Source organism: Miniopterus schreibersii (genome assembly GCF_964146895.1).
Source record: "Miniopterus schreibersii genome assembly, chromosome: 1".
Taxonomy (NCBI): Eukaryota; Metazoa; Chordata; class Mammalia; order Chiroptera; family Miniopteridae; genus Miniopterus; species Miniopterus schreibersii.
In genome coordinates, this window is record NC_138101.1 from 38,199,503 (window position 1) to 38,222,102 (window position 22,600).

The 22,600-nt window shown below is 37.7% G+C and overlaps 1 protein-coding gene across 1 annotated transcript in view; it reads right to left on the reverse strand.

The window, feature by feature from the left end:
• Positions 1-5,978: 5,978 nt before the first annotated feature.
• LOC308559291 (transmembrane protease serine 11E-like) overlaps positions 5,979-22,600 on the reverse strand; it is a 36,182-nt gene continuing 19,560 nt past the window's right edge. Inside the window, exons 4-10 of the mRNA XM_081141883.1 lie at positions 21,930-21,997; positions 19,325-19,488; positions 16,929-16,967; positions 15,345-15,522; positions 14,171-14,430; positions 13,438-13,580; positions 5,979-6,564 (exon numbers count right to left, since the gene is read on the reverse strand). Coding sequence (XP_080998009.1) covers positions 6,403-6,564; positions 13,438-13,580; positions 14,171-14,430; positions 15,345-15,522; positions 16,929-16,967; positions 19,325-19,488; positions 21,930-21,997 — 1,014 coding nt within the window. The 3' untranslated portion in view covers positions 5,979-6,402. The remainder of the gene's footprint in view (positions 6,565-13,437; positions 13,581-14,170; positions 14,431-15,344; positions 15,523-16,928; positions 16,968-19,324; positions 19,489-21,929; positions 21,998-22,600) is intronic.

A 22,600-nucleotide genomic window follows, 5' to 3' on the forward strand; every position in this document is an offset into this window, starting at 1 on the left:
ACATTTTAGGAAAAGACATGTTGTGTTTGAGATGGTTCTTGCACATCTGAATGGAGATAACCCATAGGAAATTGGACATATGAGTTTGGATTTGGGGAGAGAGGTTTGGACTGAAAATAAAAATCTGAAATGTCATGTATATAGTATTTAAAACTAAGATTGAATGAGATCAATATGGAAGAGTAACAAAGTCTTAGCCCTGGAGTAAGCCAGCATTAAGAGATCAAGGACAAGGATAGCGACCAGAGTATAAGAATAGCCTGTGATTATAAAGTCTGAGAGTAGCAGGAAATCAGGAGGGTGTTGTGCCCTGGAAGACAGAGAAGAAGGTTAACAAAGGCGAAGGGAAAATCAACTGTGCCTTGTGCTATTGATAAGACATGTAAGGTGAGAATTCACCATTAGATTTAGCAACATGGAGAGAATAAACGTCCTTGAAGAGAACAGTTTTAGGGAGATATGGAGCCAAATTTTGAAATATGCTTAAGGAATAATGGAAGGAGACGTGTAGGAGATAGTAAATATAGATCAATTTTTTAAGAACCCTTCCTGCAAAGTCTTGAAGCAGCAACTGGTAGAGAAAGTGGGATCAAAATAATGTTTTGGTGTTTTGTTTTTATTTGTTTGTTTATTTTCAGATGGAAGAAACAACAAAAGGAAAAGTTGACCCCGTAGGAGAGGGAGGGAAGAGTTACTGGAGCAAATTCCTTAAGTAGGTGAGAGAAGGTAGGGTCTAGTGTGCAGGTGGAGAAATTGGCTTTCATTCGGAGTGCCTCAGCAACAGGTAGAAGAGCCAGCCGTGAGGGAGGGCGCAGCTGCTGGTAAGTGGAGGCAGTGAAGGGTGTCCTCAGAATGCTTCAACTTTCAGTGAAGGAGGTCAGAAGCAAGGTCTGCAGTAGAGTTGGGAACGGATAAGAAGATGTTAGGAGAGCTGAGGAGAGGGAAAGATGTGAAATAGATGTCTAGGAGAGTGGGAGAGTGAATGGTGGAGCATAGCATGATAGTGGGGAAGCATCAAGGTTATGCTGGAGGTTTGTGATCATGAATTTGAATTTAGATCAGTCAGTGTGGTTGTGTATTTTTCTCCACATTCAACTGCATGGTATAGAAAAAGAAAAGGTGGAGATTTGCATTTTATCAAGATTATGGTAAAAAGCAAGTGTGACAGAGTGGTGAAACAAAAAAGAAGCAATGTAGGAATATGCAAGGCAGTTATAGTGATTGACTACTGTGTTTATTTACTCTGAACATAGCTATGCCGAAGAAGTACTGATTAATGAATGGATCAGTGTCAACTAATGGAGATCTAATTGCATTTCATAGGCCTCCACCTTGAGAACTGTACAGAAAAAATTACATTAGGACAAACAAATTATAGAGTCATGGTTATAAAAGTTAAGACCAAAAGAGGTTATTTTAATAATATTTTACTGATATTTTTAGAAAGAGAGGAAGTGAGAGGGAGAGAGAACATCGTCAGTTGGCTGCTTCCTGCACACCCCCTCCTGGGGATGGAGCCAGCAGCCGGGACGTGTGCCCAGACTGGGAATCAAAGTGGCAGCCTTTTGGTGCAAAGGCGGATGCCGAAACAACTGAACCACACCAGACAGGAACAGACCAACAAAGCTTTATGAAGCATATTCCTGTTCTGGAATTCATCCCGCAAGTGCAACACAGAGGCTGATAAAGATGTATCAGATGACTGTTAAACATGTTTATATATAAATGTATCAGAAAACCATTAAATATATTAAATATAAATGTATCAGGAAATACGTTCAAGCATGAGGACTGGATCATGATATAAACCATGGCTTAAGTGTGTGCTTGATTGTGTGCCATATGGGAAAGTGGAGAGCAAGATTTTACGTCAACCAATATTAGATACTTGAAGGTACTGTGGCAAAATCCAGAAGTATAGAAATTAGGGCATAATACACTTATGAGGCAGTATGTTATTTTCTACCCAAAGAATTTCTTCTTTTCCATTTTACATATATTATATTTGCTTGCTTTATTACTATCTTATTCTTTATTTAATAAACCTTTATGGGCCATAAGCAATATACTTTTCTATGAACTATGAAAGTTATAAAAATGAATCAGTCATGGTCCCTACCCCTACAGAGCTTACAGGCCAATGCTGAAATCAGATCTATTTACACATGTCCAGAACACATAAGTACAGATTACAGATATAGAGAGGTTAAAAAATGGTAAGAAGCCATCTGAAAAGACTATGGCAGTTTTTTTAAAAACAAACATGCGCTTACCATACAACCATTAATGTACTCAAGGCCATTAATCTCAGAGAAAGGAACACCTATGTTCACACACAAAAAACCTACACACAGATGTTATAATAGCTTTTTTCATAATAGCCGAACACTGTGAACAACTTGAATGCCCTTCAATGGGTGAATGCATAAACAAACTGTGGTATATGCATACCATAGAATACTACACAGCAACAAAAAAGAATGAACTATTGATACACACACCTTGGACTGATCTCAAGGGAATTATGCTGAGTGAAAAAGCCAGCCTACAAAGGTTATACACTATATGATTCCCTTTATATATCATTCTTGAATTGGCAAAATTAGAAAGATATAGAACAGATTAGTTGTTACCAGGGTTAGAGACTCAGGATAGAGGTAGGGAGGAAGGTAGGTGGCTGTGGGTAGCAGGAGGAATTGTGATAAAACTATTTTGGCCCGGCCGGGTGTGGCTCAGCAGTTGAGCATCGACCTAGGATCCAGGTGATCGGGGTTCGATTCCCGGTCAGGGCACATGCCCGGGTTGCGGGCTCGATCCCCAGTCGGGGGCTGTGCAGGAGGCAGCTGATCAATGACTCTCTCATCATGGATGTTTCTCTCTCTCCCTCTCCTTTCCTCTCTCTAAAATCAATATATATTTTTAAAAATGCTATTTTGTACCTTGACTGTGGTGGTGGTCACATATGTGATAAAATTACATGAAACTAAATACACACCTACAGAAATAATTGCATGTTTTTAAACTGGTGAACTCTGAATAAATTTGATGGCTTATCTCAGTATCAACTTTCTGGCTGTGACATTTTACTAATGCTAAGCAAGATCTTTCCACTGGGGGAAGCTGCAAAAAGGATACTCAGGATCTCTCTGTATTATATTTTACAACTGTATGTGAGTCCACGATTATTTGAAAGTAAAATAAGTTTTTTTAATAGTTAGGAATTTCAGAAAAGAGGATGTTACGTCCACTTGAGGGAGTCAAGGAAAGCTTAATGGAGAAGGCATCGTTTGAACTAGACTATAGATATTCATATAATCCAGTCACTCTTTGGTTAATAAGGTTTATCATTTTTAAAGGTTGAAACAAAAAATTAGAATAGCAGTCAGATAAAAAATTGACAATATGTTTTGGAATTATCCCAATAAAATTTATTTTGTAGAATCAGAATTAAGAAAACAGCCCATTCTCACAGTCTAATTATTTCTTCATTTCAAAAGTCTTTATTCAACCTGTTATGATCAATTACCAATCATTCAAAAGAAGAGTGTAGTTTCATTACAACCATTGCAATAGCACCATTTTTCAGCACCTACTATGTTCCAAGAACATTCATTTGATGTAAATGTTATTCAGTGTTTAAATTACTGGTTTAAGTCACACAGTTAGTGTAAAAATCTGACATTACTCCTTAAAATCAATGTGTGAAAAATAATAAAGCTCTGTTTTCTGAATAATACAAAAATAAAAGAGCAGTTTGGCAACATTTATTCAAAGACTATTAGATACAGAGCACTTTACTAGGTGTTGTGGTAAGAGAGATAAAAGATACAGAAGAGGAATCACCTACCCTTTTTTACATTTAATAAATATTATTTTGGTCATGACTTAACTTTCTCCAATTAAATGGTTAAAACAGACGTTTCCAATAATGCTTAAACACTTTCTATGTTATCTTTCAAAGGAAGTTGTCATTTAAAAAAATTTGACACTACATTACCTGTTTCTCTGTACACATAAAGTTTGAATTATTGCTCATATTTCACAGTGACTCAACCTCTCTTTCTCACATCTTTTGAAAATACCAAAAATATTTCTTTGAGGAATATAATGCCATTATAAAATTAAACTCCAAAAATCGGTCAGTTTAACTCTCTTCCACTTAGTTTGCAGAGGAAACTCTTTATGTCACGTGTTCATTTTATTTTAGTTTGGAAACTAGCCTCCAGAAATCTGGAAAACACTAACCATGATGCAAGTTTACATGGATTTACTTTTAAATGCCTTTTCATGAGTGTATTTTTTTAGTTTTACAAGACCCTAATATAGAACTGCTACTGCAGTTTTTCTTATTACTTGAAGACAGACGTCTCTCTTCCCTGTATCTTCCTGCAGCGGGCGGGTGCCACCTAGAGGCCTGACTGCGGAATATACTGAAACAAGGGAAATAGATTTTTATTGGAACAGAGTAAGGGGAAGGGCTGAGCCAGAAACTATACATACATAACACATAGACACAGGCAATAGTGTGGTGATAGCCAGAGGGAGGGGGGTGGGGGCTAAGGGAGGTGGGCACAGAGGGGGAGAATGAGGGTGGAAAGGGACTTTGCTTGGGGCGACGGGCGCACGATGCAGTGTGCAGGCCATGTTTTATTGAGCTGTACACTTGAAACCCGTATGGTTTGTGAACCAAGGTCACACCAAAAAATTCAGATTTAAAATGTACTTAAATCTTTGTTTAAAAACTATCACTTCCCTCAATTTTTTTCTCAAAATATTCATTAAATGGAACAAAAATAATTTCTGCAAAATATTTAACACTATCAATTCAGGTCAGTTTTCATATCTTATTTTAACCAAGTGCCTAAATCTTATCAGCTCACATGCCAGTATTATTTGAGTCAATTAAAGTCAAATGTTCCTACTGACGTTAGTTTTCAAAGTGGTTGTGGTACAATACAAACTTGCGTTAAGTAGCTGTGCACAGTGAGGGAGGCGTTAATGAAAGATTCGGTGAGACCTCACCATTAACACGGCGCCTGCCAAGGCACCGGTGCTCACTCCATAGTGGCCTTGACCACTTGGATGTTGTGTCCCTAACAGCTCAGCAGAAATTTACCAAAACTGAAATGATGCAGGCGGCTGATGATTAAGTTTTTATTCTTCCATTTTGTATCCAAGCAGTTAGCAATCCAGTGCCATTCTGGATGCGGGGAGTCGGCTTCCAGAAGGCCTTCCCCATGCCGTCCTCCCATCTGAACCCAGAGAGGCCTGCACCGCGAGCATGGGGTGGACGCACAGCCGTGGGGAAGGTCTGCAATTATTTCAAAATGGTGGAAATCAAGCTACAGAAATAAATGTGGGGAAGAGCTCTAGGTTCCTTTGCGTGACCATAACCACATACCAACATCTGGACTTGATTCCCATGCAAGGCTTTGCAGTTCGGGAGAGCTTCAGATACAAACACACAAGCACTTGGTGACAATGCCCTTTCATGCAGTGGTCTGAGCTGCTTCTCTCTTCATCCCCTCTCATTCAACCACTCAAAAATCTTACCGCATATGCTGTGCTGGTTGTTCTTAAATAAATTTTCATTTTAGCCTCAGATTCGAAAAGAATTTTCAATGAATTCATTAGTGACATTTCCCCATCTTTTCCTCTTTCACGGATTAGCATATTATAATGTCAAGCAAATGGAAGGTTTATTATTTTTATTATTATGTATCCACATTCTCAGCAGTGCATGTTAAATAAATATTATTTGCTTTATATAGATTTTGTAAAATGATTGTAGGTTCCAGGAAAGCATAATCTTGCCCACATTTATTCCTGTAGTCGTTTGACTGGAAATGGGGAAAAAAGCGGTATCTTGTTTCTCTCTGTATCGCCTTGTCTGAGTTCCCATTCCTTTTCCATCATGGTATTTCCATCATGGTAGCTGTCTTTGCTTGACCTTTCACGGTGAATGTGATCATTTTCTTTATTCTGTTCCAAAAAAAAAAAAAAACCCACAATATTTTTCTGTACATAAAATTGCAGTTTTTCCTTTTAGTGTTTTATTTTTTGTCCTGTACCTTGTAAGTGGAGATTTATTGATAAGACAGAACCTGGGGGAATGAAGGAAGGAACCACTTCAAATTGTACACATGCATGAGAAACTTTATGTCAACAAGGCACAAATGACAGAAAATTTGTAGAAAATAAATGATTGCAAGTGAAGACAGAATCCATCTGGAAGAAGCAGGTTGCTCACATGTAGAGCAGAGCTAGGAAGCAAATTATTCATCAAGCAGACGGTTTCATTTTTGGTCAGATCGAGGTGACCTACAAGGCTTCTTCTGCAATTCCGTATCTCTCAGACTGGCCTGTAAACACAGATGCGTTCCATTCTCCTCAGCTTTTCTCTCAGATACCGGTTCGGGAAGCGATCCAGTCCCGCAGGGCAGTCACTCTAGTATAAACGCCAGGCTTATTGGGTTGCCCGCATTCATCTCCCCAGCTCACTATTCCAGCAAGGTACCAGATGTCTCTAGCATCTGCACTAACCAGTGGTCCTCCAGAGTCACCCTGAGAGGGAAGGAAGAGGTTAGTCGTTAATCATTCATTCATTACAGAGGAATTTGCTATTTCTCTCCTAACTTGACTTCAATGAAAGGGTGGGTTTTCAAGTCTTTGGTGTGTTCATATGCACAGTGATTCCCTTTATCTAATCATAATTCACATAGAGGAGGAGCTTCACCACCTGGAGAACTGGCTTAGCCTCAGGGTTCAGTAGACTGAGATTAAAAACTCAATCTCTTTGGAGAACAGGGTTCTTAACCTGCCTGGTTCAACTGACAAAGAAGTTCCCCATATTGGTTGCCTTTTTATCAGTGTCACATAGCTCCCAAAAGAAGTGGGATGAGTCTATTGCTGATATTGAGAATGGACATTAGAGTCAAATATCTGGGCTTAATTTCAAGTCTGGCCCTTCCAAGGTGGCTAAGACCTTTAATTTACTTATTTTAAATGATGGTAATACCTACCTCTGGTGATTATTTTGAAGATAATATATATATTTTTACAAATGTGTATAAAGGGCCTAGCACTTCCTCCTCTGCTCTGGGCTACACTCCCATTGTTTCACCCCAAGCAAGCCAGGTATTTCCACTCATTGTTTCTGTGCATTTTTAACACCCCCTAAATCAGCCACCAGCCACCCTGGGTATCCTGCTTACCCAGTTATTTTTTAAGGTACAATTATTTGTTGTTGCTAACTCTCTGATTACCAAGTTGCTTAGCCTATGTGGGGTCTGCTGGTCTGTCTCTAATCCTATTTTTTCCAAAAATCCTACTATTTTAAGTGAGGGATTTAGTGGGAAATGAAACCGAAAGTTTGTGCAGGTATGCACATAAGAGAAACTTTTAAAATTAGAAGCAGGAGGCCAAACCAGGAAGCAACATTAGTCATCAAAATATGACGTAATGAAGGAATAATTGGAGTATTAACAAAAGGAATGCAGACAAAAGAGATAAATATGGGAGCTATGATAAAGAGGGAAATATTCTAAGACGTGGTTGACTCCACATGAGGGAGATAGAAGAGTAAAAGACCCTGAGCATAATGAAACCCGATAATACGAATGAGAAATTTGATAATGGGAAGTCTGGTTAACATTTCATGATGTTCGTTGTTTGTGACGGCACAAATACAAATGTTAGTCATATTAACAACTTAAAACATATAAATGAAAATTGTTTGGGAGTAGGTGGAAATGTGAGGTGAAATTTGGGCAAGAGGTTAATTCTGGACATGTAGACTTGGAAGTCATTAAAGTGACACTGACTTTAAAAAAAAAAAAAAAGATAGCTTCTTTGAGCGATGACATAGACAGCAGAGAAAAATTTCATCCGAGACCTGAGTCTTTAGGAATAGCCAGGCTTATAGTGAGGATGAGAGACCAGAATGAAAAGAAGAAAGCAGAACGGAGGGCTGCAGCCGGGGGCTGGGGGGCACGGGGGTCAGCATCTCTCAGGACCGTCCCAATGAAGGATCATAGTCTAACAACCAAACACCCAAGTAAAGACCTTTGCATGTGAGGTTATTGATGATTTTTGAGATATTAAAATAGAGGGAATAGGTCAAGTGGCAAAACTGTGGGTGCTAGGTCCCTCCAAAGATAGAAAGATAGGGTATTATAATCACAGGAGTAAATTTGGTTTCTCATCTTTAACGTCCCAAATTTGTAAAGAACATTCTCCTGTAATACCATCATCGAAATGGCATTGTTGAATAGGGGATATATTTTCAGATGAAATTATATGACTTCTGTGATTTTTTTCAAAATAGATCTGGAATTTTGTGGTGGAGGGAAGGGTTGAAGGGATTGTGTTAGAATATATAGGGATAAAATAAAATATAAAATAAAATAAAGTAAAATAAAATAAAATAAAGTGTTAAAAATAGTTGAAGCTGGGTGATGAGTACATAGGGGTTCATTATACTGTTCTCTCTACTTTTGCATATATTTGAAATTTCTGTAATAAAAATTTAAAAATAAAAGACTAAAAAAGCACATAGTTGTTCCTCTGAAACTTTTAATAAGAAAGTTACTATTAATAGAGGCTGAGGTATTTGAATGAAGATCATAAATGATGATCACAAATGTGAAAGCACAAGATGTTTTCAATAATTTTAGTAAAGTTGGAGGTAATTAGGCTGAAGGGGATTAAGACGAGAGAAGATCTACAATCATATCTAAACAATGACTGTAGATCTGTTTTGTATGTCTATGGAAAAGTCAAATAAAATAGACTGGAGTCTCATTCATGGTTGTTATGTTCTATAAAGATGCTGCATACGCTGAATTAGTGATTAATTCATCATCATCACTGCTAGGGGAAATACAGGGTTAGAATGCCATGGGCCTTTGGTCAGACTTTTGTCAATTGATCAAAACATAACCACATCTTACGTGTGTTTCTGCTTAAAATCATCTTATTTAACACGTACTATTGATTCATTAACGTTGAACCCACAGCCAACAGAATATTTTCTCCATAAAGCACATCACAGCCTTCTTGCACTTCGCTTCAGAACTATACACTTAGGGGCTATTTTAAATCACAAAATCACCAACAAAATGCACAAACATGTAGAAAATGTAGCATTAAGTAGACCACAAAAACAACACAAGTTTATGGTGTTAAAGCTAAACAAGAAGGCAGCAGCATCACCTTTTTCAACCTGTGGTGAGAGCATGCTCACTGGGTGACTCAAATTTTTCCCATTCTGCCCATGTTCGTGAATGATCACGTAAGGGCCTTGAGTATTGACTTTGAATTTTCAAACAAATATTAGCAAGTAGATGAATTCCCATGTACAGAATCTGCAAGTAATGAGGATCAAGTGTAATTTCCAGTGAGGCTTATTAGGTTGGTTTTATTTTAGAAGGTTTATTTACAGAATCAATTTGAATTTTCTGTAGAATTTTCTAGTGGAACCAATCTACATTGCATCATGTCTTCCTTCATGAACAAACAGAGCCTCAGAGCAGAAAAAAATAAACACAATGAGCCCAGCCGGGCGTGGCTCAGTGATTGAGCATCGGCCTAGGATCTAGGCAATTGGGGTTTGATTCCCGGTCAGGGCACAAGCCCAGGTTGTGGGCTTGATCAATGACTGTCTCATCATTGATGTTTCCATCTCTCTCTTTCCCTCTCCTTTTCTCTCTCTGAAATCAATAAAGGTATATATTTTTTTTAAAGTACATTTTGAAAATAAAAATAAAAAACACAATGAAATGAGTTCAATCTTGAGTATATGCCAAAAGTGTGCAGAAAGGTCATTTGGGTGAAAGAGTCTAATGTAACCAACTGATCAATACCAAAGTGACTGACCCAGAGGTAAATGTTGGGAAAGGACTATGGTGAAGTCAACTGTGCATTAAGGGAAGTGAAGCCAATGAAGGGAAAAAACAGGTGCAGTATGTATGTGAGAGAGAGAGAAAAATGGCAAGTTCAAAAAATATATATATATATTTTAAATATATCTTTATTGATTACAGAGAGAGGAAAGGAGAGGGAGAGAGATAGAAACATCAATGATGGGAGAGTAATTGATCGGCTGCAGCCCGCAACCCAGGCACGTGCCCTGACTGGGAATCGAACCCTGATCGCCTGGATCCTAGGTCGAAGCTTAACCGCTGAGCCACGCCCGGCCAGGCAAAAATATATATATATTTTAATTAATTACATCCACTCTGTGAATCCACACTGGAAACCATACAGAATAGCATGGAATTTCAAAGGCGAATGTGAGGCTCAGAGAGCATATTAAACATAAGATCTGTCAAGTCATAAAATAAAAATTACAGGGGTATTTAGGGACATACCCAAGGAATTACTTATTGATCCCCTCCAAGATTTTATCAGCAATGAGCATGAAGACATAGAGTTCATGGTTATCATGTCTGGCAAAGGTACAAAGCCAACAGTGATAGCCCATGTACTGAAAAGCAAATTCTGAGTTCAAAGAGATGTCTATGCTGTGGATCAAGATGGAATATACTTATTCATTTTACCCAAAATAAATACATCTATAAAAACATAAAACCCTGGACACTAGAAATAAAGCAAATATAAGAAGCTTCTGAGCCCTGGCTAGTATGACTCAGTCAGTTGGAGCATCACCCAGTACACCAAAAGGTCACAGGTTCAATTCCCAGTCAGGGCACATGCCTGGGTCGCAGATTCAGTACCCAATTGAGGTGTGTATGACAGGCAACCAAACAATGTTTCTCTCTCACATCAATGTTTCTCTCTTCCTCTCTCTAAAATCAATAAACATATTCTCGAGTGAGGATTTAAAAAAAAATTTTTTAAGATTCTGAAAGGTAGAGTGAAGAAGGCAGATAAGCTAAGAACCTCAAGACAAGGAATGACACAGCAGTGAGCTCCCTGGGCCCTGGATTTCCCCCCCTTCACTTATCCTGGGCAGGGAGCCAGCAACCTGGCAACAGGTACAAATGAAAAAGAACCTTCAAGAAAAGCAGCCTTTCTCTAATAAAAAAACCATAAAAGGGGCAACCTAGGAAGACAGAAAATTTTAGACAATATTCTCTCTACTCCAGCCAAACACAGAAAAATACTGTGGCCCCATTCCATCCCGCATCAGCACAGGCTAAGTGGGGAGCTTGGATTCCACCCTTACCAGGCAGTCTTAAGGTCCAGTCCCTTACCAGACTGGTATTAGAGAAGGCTCAGTGGGGAGCCAGACTATTATCCATGCCAAGTAACAACAAAGGCCTCCTCTATCTCCCCTGTGGTGACCAGCTGGGGAGCATGGACTATACAGCCCAGGGGTAGTGAGGCATAACTGTCTCTCTCAGTGTAACGTCAGGGGAGACCTGGTGGAGAGTCAGGACTTTCACAACTACCAAGCAGTACTGAGGCCACTAGCCCACGATGTCAGTGGAGACCGGGGGGAGAGCAGTAACAAGGTGCTCAAGCCAGCATGGTATCAGAGGAGGCCTAAGGGGGCCTGAAATTCCACCACCGCCCAGCAGTAATGAGGCACTGCTCCCCCACGCAGGTGTCCAGGGAGGGCGAGTGGGGAAGAAGGCGGCACCTCCCTTCCCCTTCCTGTGTCACATCAGGGGAAGCCTGTTACAGTAGAAGATTTAAATAAGATCCCGAGTCTCACTACAGTACTCAAAATGTCAAGGATGCATCTGAAAATTATTCTCATACCAACAGCCAAGAAAATCTCGAATGAGAGAAAGCAGCCAACGGACACCGACACTGAGATAGCACAGATGTTAGAATTATCTGATAAAGCAGCCATCGCAAAAATGTCTTCATGAGAAATTACCACCGTGCTTGAAACACACACACAAAAATAAGAAGTTTCAGCAGAGAAATAGCAGATATAAAGGAGAATCAAGTGGAAATTTTAGAACTGAAAAATATAATGACCAAAATAAAAATTTTAAAAACTCACTGGATGGACTTAACAGAAGAATGGAGTTGGCAAAATAAAACATGAGTGAACTTGAAGATGGAATCATAGAAGTTACCCAACGTGGACAACAGAGAGAAAAAGAGTGAAAAAAAGAAAATGAACAACAGAAGCTCAGGGACCTCTGAGACTATAACAAAAGAACTAAAGTTTCTGCCATTGGAGTCCCTGAAAGGGACAGAAGAGAAGGGGGGTGGGGCTAAAAAGTAGTCTAAGAAATAATGGCTGAAATTTTTCCAAATTTGTTAAAGGACAGAAACCTGCAGATTAAAAAGCTGAACAAATCCCAAACTGGCTTACCCAGAGAAATCTATGCCAAGCACATAATCAAACTTCTGAAAACTAAAGACAAAGAAAAAAAAATCTTGAACACAGCAAGAGAGAAATGACAACCTCATCTATAAGGGAAAAGCAATTCTAATAACAGCAGATGCCTCATTAGAAATCAAGGAGGCCCTGATTTAAGTGCTGAAAGAAAAAAGAACTGTCAATCCCAGATTCTATATCTGGCAAAATTATGCTTCCGAAATTAATAGGAAATAAAGTATTTTGCCAGACAAAGAAAAATCTAAGGGAATTTGTCACCAGCAGATCTACACTAAAAAAAATGGCTGAAGGAACTTTCTGAAACAGAAAAGAAATGATAAAAAAGAATCTAGGAAATCCAGGAAGAAAGAATGAAACTGGGTAGATACACTTTCCTTTTCTTGAGTTTTCTAAGTTATGTTTGGTACTTGAAGTAAAAAATAAAATAAAATTGTTTGATGTGGTTCTCAGTATATGCAGAGGAAATATTTAATATTTATATTTATTAATATTTAATATGATACATGGGGAAAGGTAAAGAAATTTGAGGGGACATAAGTTTTCTGTTGTACACTACACTGAAACTAGTAAAATCTGAACACCAGTAGACTGACATAAATTATGTGAGTATAACTTAGAGGAACCACAAAGTGTTTTCTCTACAAAGAGATGGTCTAGTCAAAAACACTAATAGATCAATCAAAATGGAATTCTAAAATAATAAAAGAAAGTTACTGTATACTTCTATTTATATAGCATTCTCAAAATTACAAAATTATTGAGATGGAGAACAGATTAGTGATTGACAGGCCTTAGTGATAAGAGAGGAAAGTGGGTGTTACTGTAAAGGGAGATCTTTGTGGTGTTGAAATAGTTCTCACCTGCAGTGGTGGTTACACAAATCTACACATGTGACAAAGTGCCATAGAACTAGAGGTACACACTGTACCAATGTCAGTTTCCTAGCTTTTATACTGTACTATAGTTGTGTGAGGTGTGACCTTTGGGGGACTTTGGGTGAGGGGTACAGGAGAGCCCTCTGTACAATCTTTGCAACTTTCTATAAACCTATGATTTTTTCAAAATATAAGGTGATCAAAAAGTTATGCAGCATATTAATAGGCCAAACTTCTTACCTGGCATGCATCTCTTTTTCCTTCTAAGGAGCCAGCACATAACATCCTAGGAGTTATAGAATTATTGTAAACTTGAGGTTTATTACAGGTTTTACTGTCTATGAGATTCACCTGCACTTGCCAAAGATGATTTTGACTGCTACCTAAAGAGAAAAAAATAGTCTTTATATTTGTTGATATACATACATTTTATAGACCTGAAGAAAGTCTTTCATAATTACTGGACAAGATGCTAATATAGAATCTTAGGATATGTATTTTTTTCAGATAACAGTAATATTGGAGGAGAGAATGCATTTCTATTTTAAATAAAAAGTTAGGCACCTAGGAAAGAACCTCAAGTTGTGTAAGTAATTTCCACCCCATTGTTAAGCTTAGAAGGTAATTTCAGTAGGAGGGCATGGGGCTTTAGTATTCTCTGATCTTCACAATTGAATATATTAATGATCCCTCAACTCTTATGTCATTAATTCCCTAGGAAAAAGCTCAGACATGTTTACTCTTTCAGGTATCTCCTCCAGCACCATCACTGTGGTCATTGTGACGCACTTGATAGTAACCTAAGGCATGAAGGAATTTATGTATCTTCTAAATGACTTCGTTCATAAGCAGAGCCTGGCCTGGCCCAGGTCCAACCCACTAACATATGTTCGCATAATGACATTCCGTTCTTTAAATGCCTTAGAATATGAAATTAGGTTACTATGATTTGAGTTTCCCTTCAGATTCTCACCGTCATTTTGTAGTGCTCCAAATCCAGTCACAAACATCTCATCACCCGGGTGGAACTCATGGGATGCATCGGGGAGACAAACTCTATGTACCGCATTTGTGTAGGGAACTGGGCTAGAAAGCTCTGCAACTGAAATATCATAGTCATGTGATGGATATTTGTATTTTTCATGGACAATTATCCTCCGGATGCCTTGTTTCATTTTAGAAGGAAATACTGTCACTCCAAAGGAGGCAGTCCACCTGGCTGGGTCGCTATACCTGGGGGGGAAGATGTGAAGAATAAATTCTACTTTACCGTGCTACCAATATAATGATTTCCATGAAACAATTTAATCTGTCCATATAAGGTGTTTTTTTTAAATTACAGTTTCTATGTATAGAAACAAACTCTTTGCAATCTGAGAATCTGGTTCATGGGTCAGAGCAGGTGGAAATAACACAGTGGCGTGTTCCTTGGGATACACATGCTGCTTTGCATGCTGAGTCACCACTCCAGATCTTAAGGCCTTTTGACATTTCTGGGCACCAGAGCGACATATGGAAAGCATATCCTGCACAGAATGAGAGAACTAAACGAATTCTATGTGCACCATGTCACCTACCCCACAAGCATACACGTATCTCTGAAAACCAAAAAGGCTGCGCAATAATTTTAACAAAGCATTATTATCCTGTACATGTCAAGCATTTTACACCGGGTTAAAAGGGTTTTATTTCTTGAAATATAACTAGCCAACCTATTCAGTGGTATAATTTGTTACTACCAGATTTCTTCATATGTCATTCTTACCATGGGGAATTTCCCCACTGGGTCAAACCTACAATCCACCTAGCCTCTATCTCTCACAGATATATATGTAGCAGAGAGATATGGCTCTTCTCTTTGATATCAAGCTCAAAGTCTAAAGGTGACTTTAAAATTCCTGCTTTCTCTGACATATTATTGTGTAATTTTCAGTGGATAATTTACCTACATGTACTTTGATGCCATTCCCATTTCCAGACTATAAAACCTTTTACTAAAGTTTATGAGTTTCCCACTCTCTTTGTGATGTACATGTTTTTTAATATATACCAAACTCATCTCTCTTAAACTTCATAAGGTATTTTCTTCTTGCCAAGCCCCAATGCACTCTGCTTACCCCCAGTCACTCACGAAGTTCAGGACTTACATTCTAAAGCAGTGAGCGGCACTCACAAGCCATGTGCTGTTAATTAAAGTTGCTCCACAGCGATGGACCCCATCCCATTGCAGGCTAGCTTGCCATGGCCATTCACCCTCTTCTACTTGTGTCCCACCAACAATCCTGAGACTCTGCTTTGTAACTTTATTCCTTCGAGTCCCACAACCTGCCAAAGAGAGATGGTGCATTAGTTAGGAGTTGTTTTTAATTTCAAATTGTGGTATTATGTTCCAAATTTCTCATACTTTTTGCTCCAGTAGCATTAAACATTTTTTTCTTGTTTTTACCTTTCCTTAAACTGTTGTGTTTCATTATTTAACTCCTATTCATGTTGTAAGATTTAAATTAGTCATTACCTCCTTTAGGATGCCTTCTCTAACAATTCCCCACCCTCAGACTGATTAGTTATGACTTCCTTTAATGCTTCCATTAAAAAAAAAAATCTCTCTCATATATGTATGTGTGTGTTTTTTACATGCTTTATTACAGGGTTTCTCAACCTTGGAAGTCTTGGCATTTTAGGATGAATAGTTCTTAGTTGGGGGGTGTTGTCCTATATCATAGGATGTTTAGAAGGATCCCTGGCCTACATACTAGATACCAGTAGCACCTCCACACACAGTCATGATAACCAAAAATGCCACAATGGGGCATATTCTTTAGAGGTCAAAATTACCCTTGTTTGAGAATTATTGTTTTAGACTTATGTGTTCATGCACTAGTCCCTGTACATATAGTCCCATTAGACTATGAACTTCTTTAGGCAGGTATAATATTTCATCTTTTATATCCCTATTGCCTAACACAGCACTAGCACATAGTAGTTTCCCAATAAATATTGGTGACAAGAATATATCTCATTTTGGTAATGGGATTATCCTTTGGTCTCATGCCAGTTAAATTTATGAATCAACCAACATTCTGAGCTGGTAAGTAGCATATTTCCTTCCATCTTTTAAGATAAATATATTCTGTACTAATTCTACCAAATGTACTCTCTAAATCCTGGTGGAATCTCTGCTATAGAGGAAGGGAAATACTAGGTCTAGAGACAGTATTTTTAAAATACGGGTAAAGATATTATCTGGGCCTTCGGTAATTTCATCAATATATACTCCAACCCCATAACTGCCTATGCTTTCCACAATATGGGATTAATAACATCGAGAAGATTTTATTTAATGTAGAGTAATAAATTTCTTCCTCCAGCTGAAAAATACCAACATAAAGATCACTTTTCTATAATCTTTAGAAAACTTTTGTGAGAGTATATTGCAGCAATCTTCAATCGGAACATTAAGAACTATTTTTTTGCCTCTCCTTTAATAACTACATGGCTCGCTTCAACTACACATGTGCCTTGGGCACCCATGCATCAACTCCAAAGCTCTCCCACCTGTGTTATTCTTTAGGCATAAAATGTGCCTCAGAGGTAAGATAAAGCACCATGAGCTGTGCACAGACATTCAAGCTTTATTCTGACCCTTAACACCAAATGAAGTAAACCTAAATAATCTAGTATTAATATTTTACATTCAAACCATGCAATCTTAATAAGTATATTAAACTTACAGTTGTTCAGAAAGTTGTCTGTTTCTGTCTTGTTGATTTCTGAAACACACAGAAAGGGTGAACAGGGTCAGCTCATCCGAATTGCATAATGCCTCTGACTACTTCCAATACTAAAGGCCGATTAATTCCATTTTAAGATAGGATAGCTCTAGGTTGTAAAGAAAGTAACACAGTTATTTTATCATAGACATAGTATGTTCATTGCCTTGGGGAAAAGAGAGATCTGAACAGTGTTTGTTAAACTTTCGTGTGGATAAGAGTCACATAGGGAGCACCTTCATAATGTAAATTCCTGTTTCTCTTCCCAGGAGTTCTGATTCAGTAGTCTTGGGTTGAAGCCCAGGAATGTGAGTTTTATACCAGGAAATAAAATGCACATGGACCACAGTCTCTTTGAGAGAAATAATGGTCTGAGCCACAGTATTGATCGGCCAAATGTAAAGATATTTTTATTGACCATTATTTCAGATTATTTTGCTAAAGTCATAGGCATAGTTCCATTTGAAGAACATCCAAGTGGCATCTCCATAAGTTAGTTCTCACTCCCATTTAAAACCAATGTTATCTCTTTATAAGTCTTCCTCTGCCAAAGTTTTTGCAAGACAGTTTGCCTTCATATTGTCATTACACTCTAACCAATGGCTCCTTAGCGTGTTGACTTCTCAACAATCAGGCAGAGGGCAGTGATAGCCCCAAGAGGCCAACTTTTCTGTCTGAACCAGAGCTTGCTTAAAATGAAGAAAGAAGGGAACAACCAAGGGACCCTATCATATTCTCTATTGCTCTCATTATTTCTTGGTACTAGCCAACAGTTTCTGCTGGAAATAATGACATAGAAGAACTTTTTGGTCCATCCTCACTGAACCTGAAGGTAGAGAAAGTTCTTAAGATGTGCATGTGTCAACAAGGGAAATAAAAAAGGTTGTGCTAGCCTCGTTCAGTGTTTTCATGGATCTGGTAAAAACTGAAACATGTATATGTAAGATCTATGAAATACAGTTGTATAATTTTGTGATTCCACATATAAATTAAATGCTCTTCTATTTGCATTTAAAATTGACATTTCACAGTATGAAGGTGAACAGTAAAACTCATGCTAGTAATTTTAACTTTTTCACTTTGAATGACATTAACAAATAAAAATATCATGACAAATCAAGAGATACCCAAAAGAAAAAAAGTCTTATATTTTATTACCTTTAAGAGCCCTTTTTTATTGCTTTTTGAAGAGTGCAACATTTTTATTTTCACTGGGCCCCACAAATTATGTATCTAGCCCTGACTAGTGAAACGTCCCTTTGTAAGCAAGTAAGGTAGCTGACCATCAGGTTAAGCCTCTAGGTAAGTCTACAAGCTTTTATATTAGCAATTTGTATTCATTCTTTCTACTTGTTCCCTATGGCCTCATTTCTAGTACTGCCAATTCTCATATTGTACCACTAGCCACATGTGCCTAGTTAGCTCTTAAAATGTGATTTATCTAAATTGAAATGTACTATAAATATAAAATATACACTCGATTTCAAAAGCCTTAGAAATAAATAATTTTTACATTGACTACTTGTTGAAATAATACTACTTTAGATACATCAGATTAAACATACAATTTAAATGAATTTCACAATTACTTTTACTTTTTGAGCAGCTACTAGAAAGTTTAAGATCATCCATTTGGCCTGCAAAGTATTTCAATAGACTAGCATTGTTCCTAGAACATGACTTAGCTCTTAGCCAGACTTATTTCTACTGAGGCTCTCTTATGTTTCTTACTTTCTAGTGATGAGGACTTGTCACTGCTTGTTTTGTCCCCCTGCCCCGGCAAAAACAAACAAATAAATAAACAAACAAAAAAACCCTCCAGACTTTTTATCTTAGTTGTAAAATATACCAAAAATATATAAAAATAAATTATAAATTTTTCATTGGTAAGTGTTCTAAGGAAAGAAACTGTAACAAGGTATATCAATAACATTTGAAGCAAATATGTGAATGGCATGAACCTTTTCACACATCACACTCTCAGAACATAAAATATGTAAATTACAAGTAATTAATATACAAGTAATTACAAGCAATTAAAAAGAAGAGGAATAGTATGCATAGCCCCTTTCTCTTTTTCTCTTTGGGTTCTATAACCAAAATGTGAGGCCCAATATAGAAAAAAGATCCAAGCTCAGGACTTAATGACAGGCTTGCATGCAAGGCGTAAGTTTTGGGTAGTATTTAAAAATTACTTTATGAGGGTCAGTTTGGTCCCAAAGAAATATTCTACTAGTGGTAAGACCCCATAATTGAAAGGCATCCAAAAAATTTTTAAAAATCATTGCCCAAGACCAAACTTAACATGGAGCTATTTTACATAAGAGAATTAAACTAAGTAAGAAAAATAAACTTACTTTTTATTTCAACTGATTCAGGATCTAATTCAGGGGGCCCTACAGCATCTTGCAGCTTTTTATGTAGAACACGTTGAATAATTTTATTTATGGTTTCAGGATCCTCGGTAGAGCGAAATCTAAAAATGAGCAGCATATGAGCCAACACTCCCTTTTCCTCTTTACTGTGAACCAAAATGAAAAACAAAAACAAACAAAAAATGTGGTTTTAAAAGATATAGTTCCAAATAAAATGTATAGTAATATCACAATATATTTTTCTTTATCATTCATTTGAAACACACACAAAAACAAATCCATATTTGTAATTTTAAAGATCTAATTTATTTTCTTTTATATTTCTATTGTTTACCACATATAGAACTCCCAACTTAGCCTCCATTCTGTCAGCTGCCCCACCTCCTTTTTCACATACAATCATTTCCCACAAAATCTTGCTCCTCCCTCTACAAGGCATTGACCCTTACATAAACTGTAAATAGAAATATAAATTAGAGTCTTATTTTTAAAGGTCAGTTTTGTTTATTATAAGTTTTATTATCTATCCTCTCTGATGCAGTATTTCTACTTTTAGAAATTTAATCTTCAAATACCCTCTTGTGTATACAAGGAGCTATCTATGCATATGCTCATCATAACCTTGTTTTTAAATCTGCAAGATATGTAACAACCCAAGTTTCCATCAAAAGGGCACTGGCTAAGTCAACCCCGAAGCATACTTGTAGTGAAATACTATTCAGCCGACTAAAGAATCAAATAGATGTACATTCACTCATTGAAAAGATGTGCCAAATAAATTGCTAAGAAGATGAGTTCTTTCTGTGAGTGAATTATTGGAGAGGGAGCTTTCATTTTCTATTTTATGTATTACTGTGTTGTTGAATTTTATGTTTTTGTATTGCTTTATAATCTGAAGAAACAGGGCTTTAAAGAGATTATTGTTATGTATCTCATTGCCCTTCAGCAACCTGGTACATCAATCATTTCTTCTTCTTTCCCTTAAACTATTCCTATACTGCCTGGCTTATAGAAACAAAAACAAATAAAACCCTCTCTCTACCACAGCTATTTAATTTCTCTCTCACCTTCTTATCACCACAAACCTTGAAAGGACAAATCCCATCCTGCCTCATATTTACTTCCTTGCACTCTGCTTCCTCCCCTCCCAGTCCACTGAGTCCTTTCTCTGCACTAAATGACTTCCTCACTGACACATACATCCAGTCGATTCTTTCCAGTCTCTTCTTAAACTTTGTGCATCTGTCATGAATTTTCTTTTTTTATGCTCCTTCCCTGTTTCCCAGGTTCCTATTTTTCTTACATCTCCTTAAATACTGTTGTTCTTCAAGCTTTTTTCATCAACTTTTTTTTGGTCTTTCATTACCCTTCTTCTGAGAAATTCCATTTATGCCCACACTTTCTGATACTTTGAGTTGATGATGACAAAATGTATACCTTCTCCTCAGTCCCCTTTTCTTCCCCCAAGTTAGACTCATATTTCAGGTTCATATGGTCCCTTAGTATCTGAATTCAACATCTCTAAGACTGGCTTCCTCATTCCAACACAATTTACTTCTTCCTACTGCAGTAACAGGAGAAAAAATAATGAGCAGCAAGACTTGTAGAATGGAGAAATAGACTGGAAAGTGGTTTGGAAGATAGAATTGGTAGAATTTAGTTATTCACAACAGGCGAGGGTGCCCAGAAAAGGAAGGAGTGTGTGATGACTTCTAGGTTTCTCAGTAGAGTGAACAGGCTTTCCTTGAGTTCATGAAATTTCTGTGGAAATTCCATGTGGAGATGCACATGGGCAGGCATATAGTTCTAGAAGTCAGGAAAACAGGTTAGAGTGAAAATATAAACTTGGATTTCAATAGCATATGATGCCACATGGGTGGACAAAGTCCCATTCAGAGAGTAAAAAATTTAAGAATTGGAGATTCAAGGAGGAATAATATTTCAGATCCTAGAGAGTGCACAATTTTCAGGGGAAAGTAGTCAAAGTAACACCTCAAAGATGTCAGCAAACGAATAAACTAAGCCCTGGTCAGTTTGGCTCAGTGGTTAGAGCACCAGCCCACGGACTGAAGGGTCTCGGGTTTGATTCTTGTCAAGGGCACATACTTCGGTTGCAGGCTTGATCCCTGGCCCCAAAACACCTCTGTCCCCAATAGTCACCAATAACACCTATAGTCACCAATAACACCTCTATCCTTTGCAATCATCTTGCAAATGCTTTCCTTTGCATTTAAAAAATCAGCAAGGGCCTGGCCAGGCACGGCTCAGAGGTTGAGTGTCGACCTAGGATCCAGGCGATCAGGGTTTGATTCCCGGTCAGGGCACATGCCCGGGCTGCACAGGCTAGGCAGCCGATCAATCTCTCTCTCCCCCTCCTTTCCCCTCTCTGAAATCAATAAAGATGTATTAAAAAAAAAAAAAAATCTGCAAGGAACATTGTAACCCATGAATTACACAGAACAGGTGCTAAATGAATATTTGTTCAATTAAATTCCATCATAACACTTTAAACAGTATTTATAACTAATTGCGTTAACAGCTTTAGCTTTAAGTTGCATTCAGAAGTAATAATTTTAGGCCTACATACCTGAATCTGATAATGTGAGACGTGACAAATTCTTCCCTCAGTGAAGATTTATTAAATGCATTTTTCACCTGTTCCAAATATATTCAGATTATGTCAGCAAGAACAATTTTCTGCAAAATTCTGCAAGCTAATTTGCAGCTTAAAAATTTTTTTTTAATTTTTTTTTTTGTTTAAAATACTACAGATGCCCTTTTTTCTCCCCAATGACCCATTCCTCCCCATCTCTTCCCCCTCCCCAGTCCCTCTCCCCACCATTGTCCATGTCCTTGGGTTGTGCATATATACATATAAATTCTTTGGTTAACACATTGACCAACATTTCACCATGTACTAAACTTGAGGACTCTTTTTTAGTATACTACTCAGTGATTTCCACTGAACTCTGCTTTGAGAATTATAGGAGCTGGGGAGCCATAGTAGGAGGGCCTGGGGGGACATCTGCTGTGCTACACTCAGAAAGAGATAAAAGAGAATAAACAGACTATTTTTTTGCAAAGTAACAGTAAATGTTAACATCCTGAGATATAGACAAAAGTAGACAAGGGAAATGAATTAATTCTGCCAAGTAGTAGTTGGGTTATAGAAATTAGTGCATGCATGAGTGTCACATGGTTTCCAAACCTGGTGGAAAAGATATATATATATACATACACTGCTTTAAAGAAGAGCTT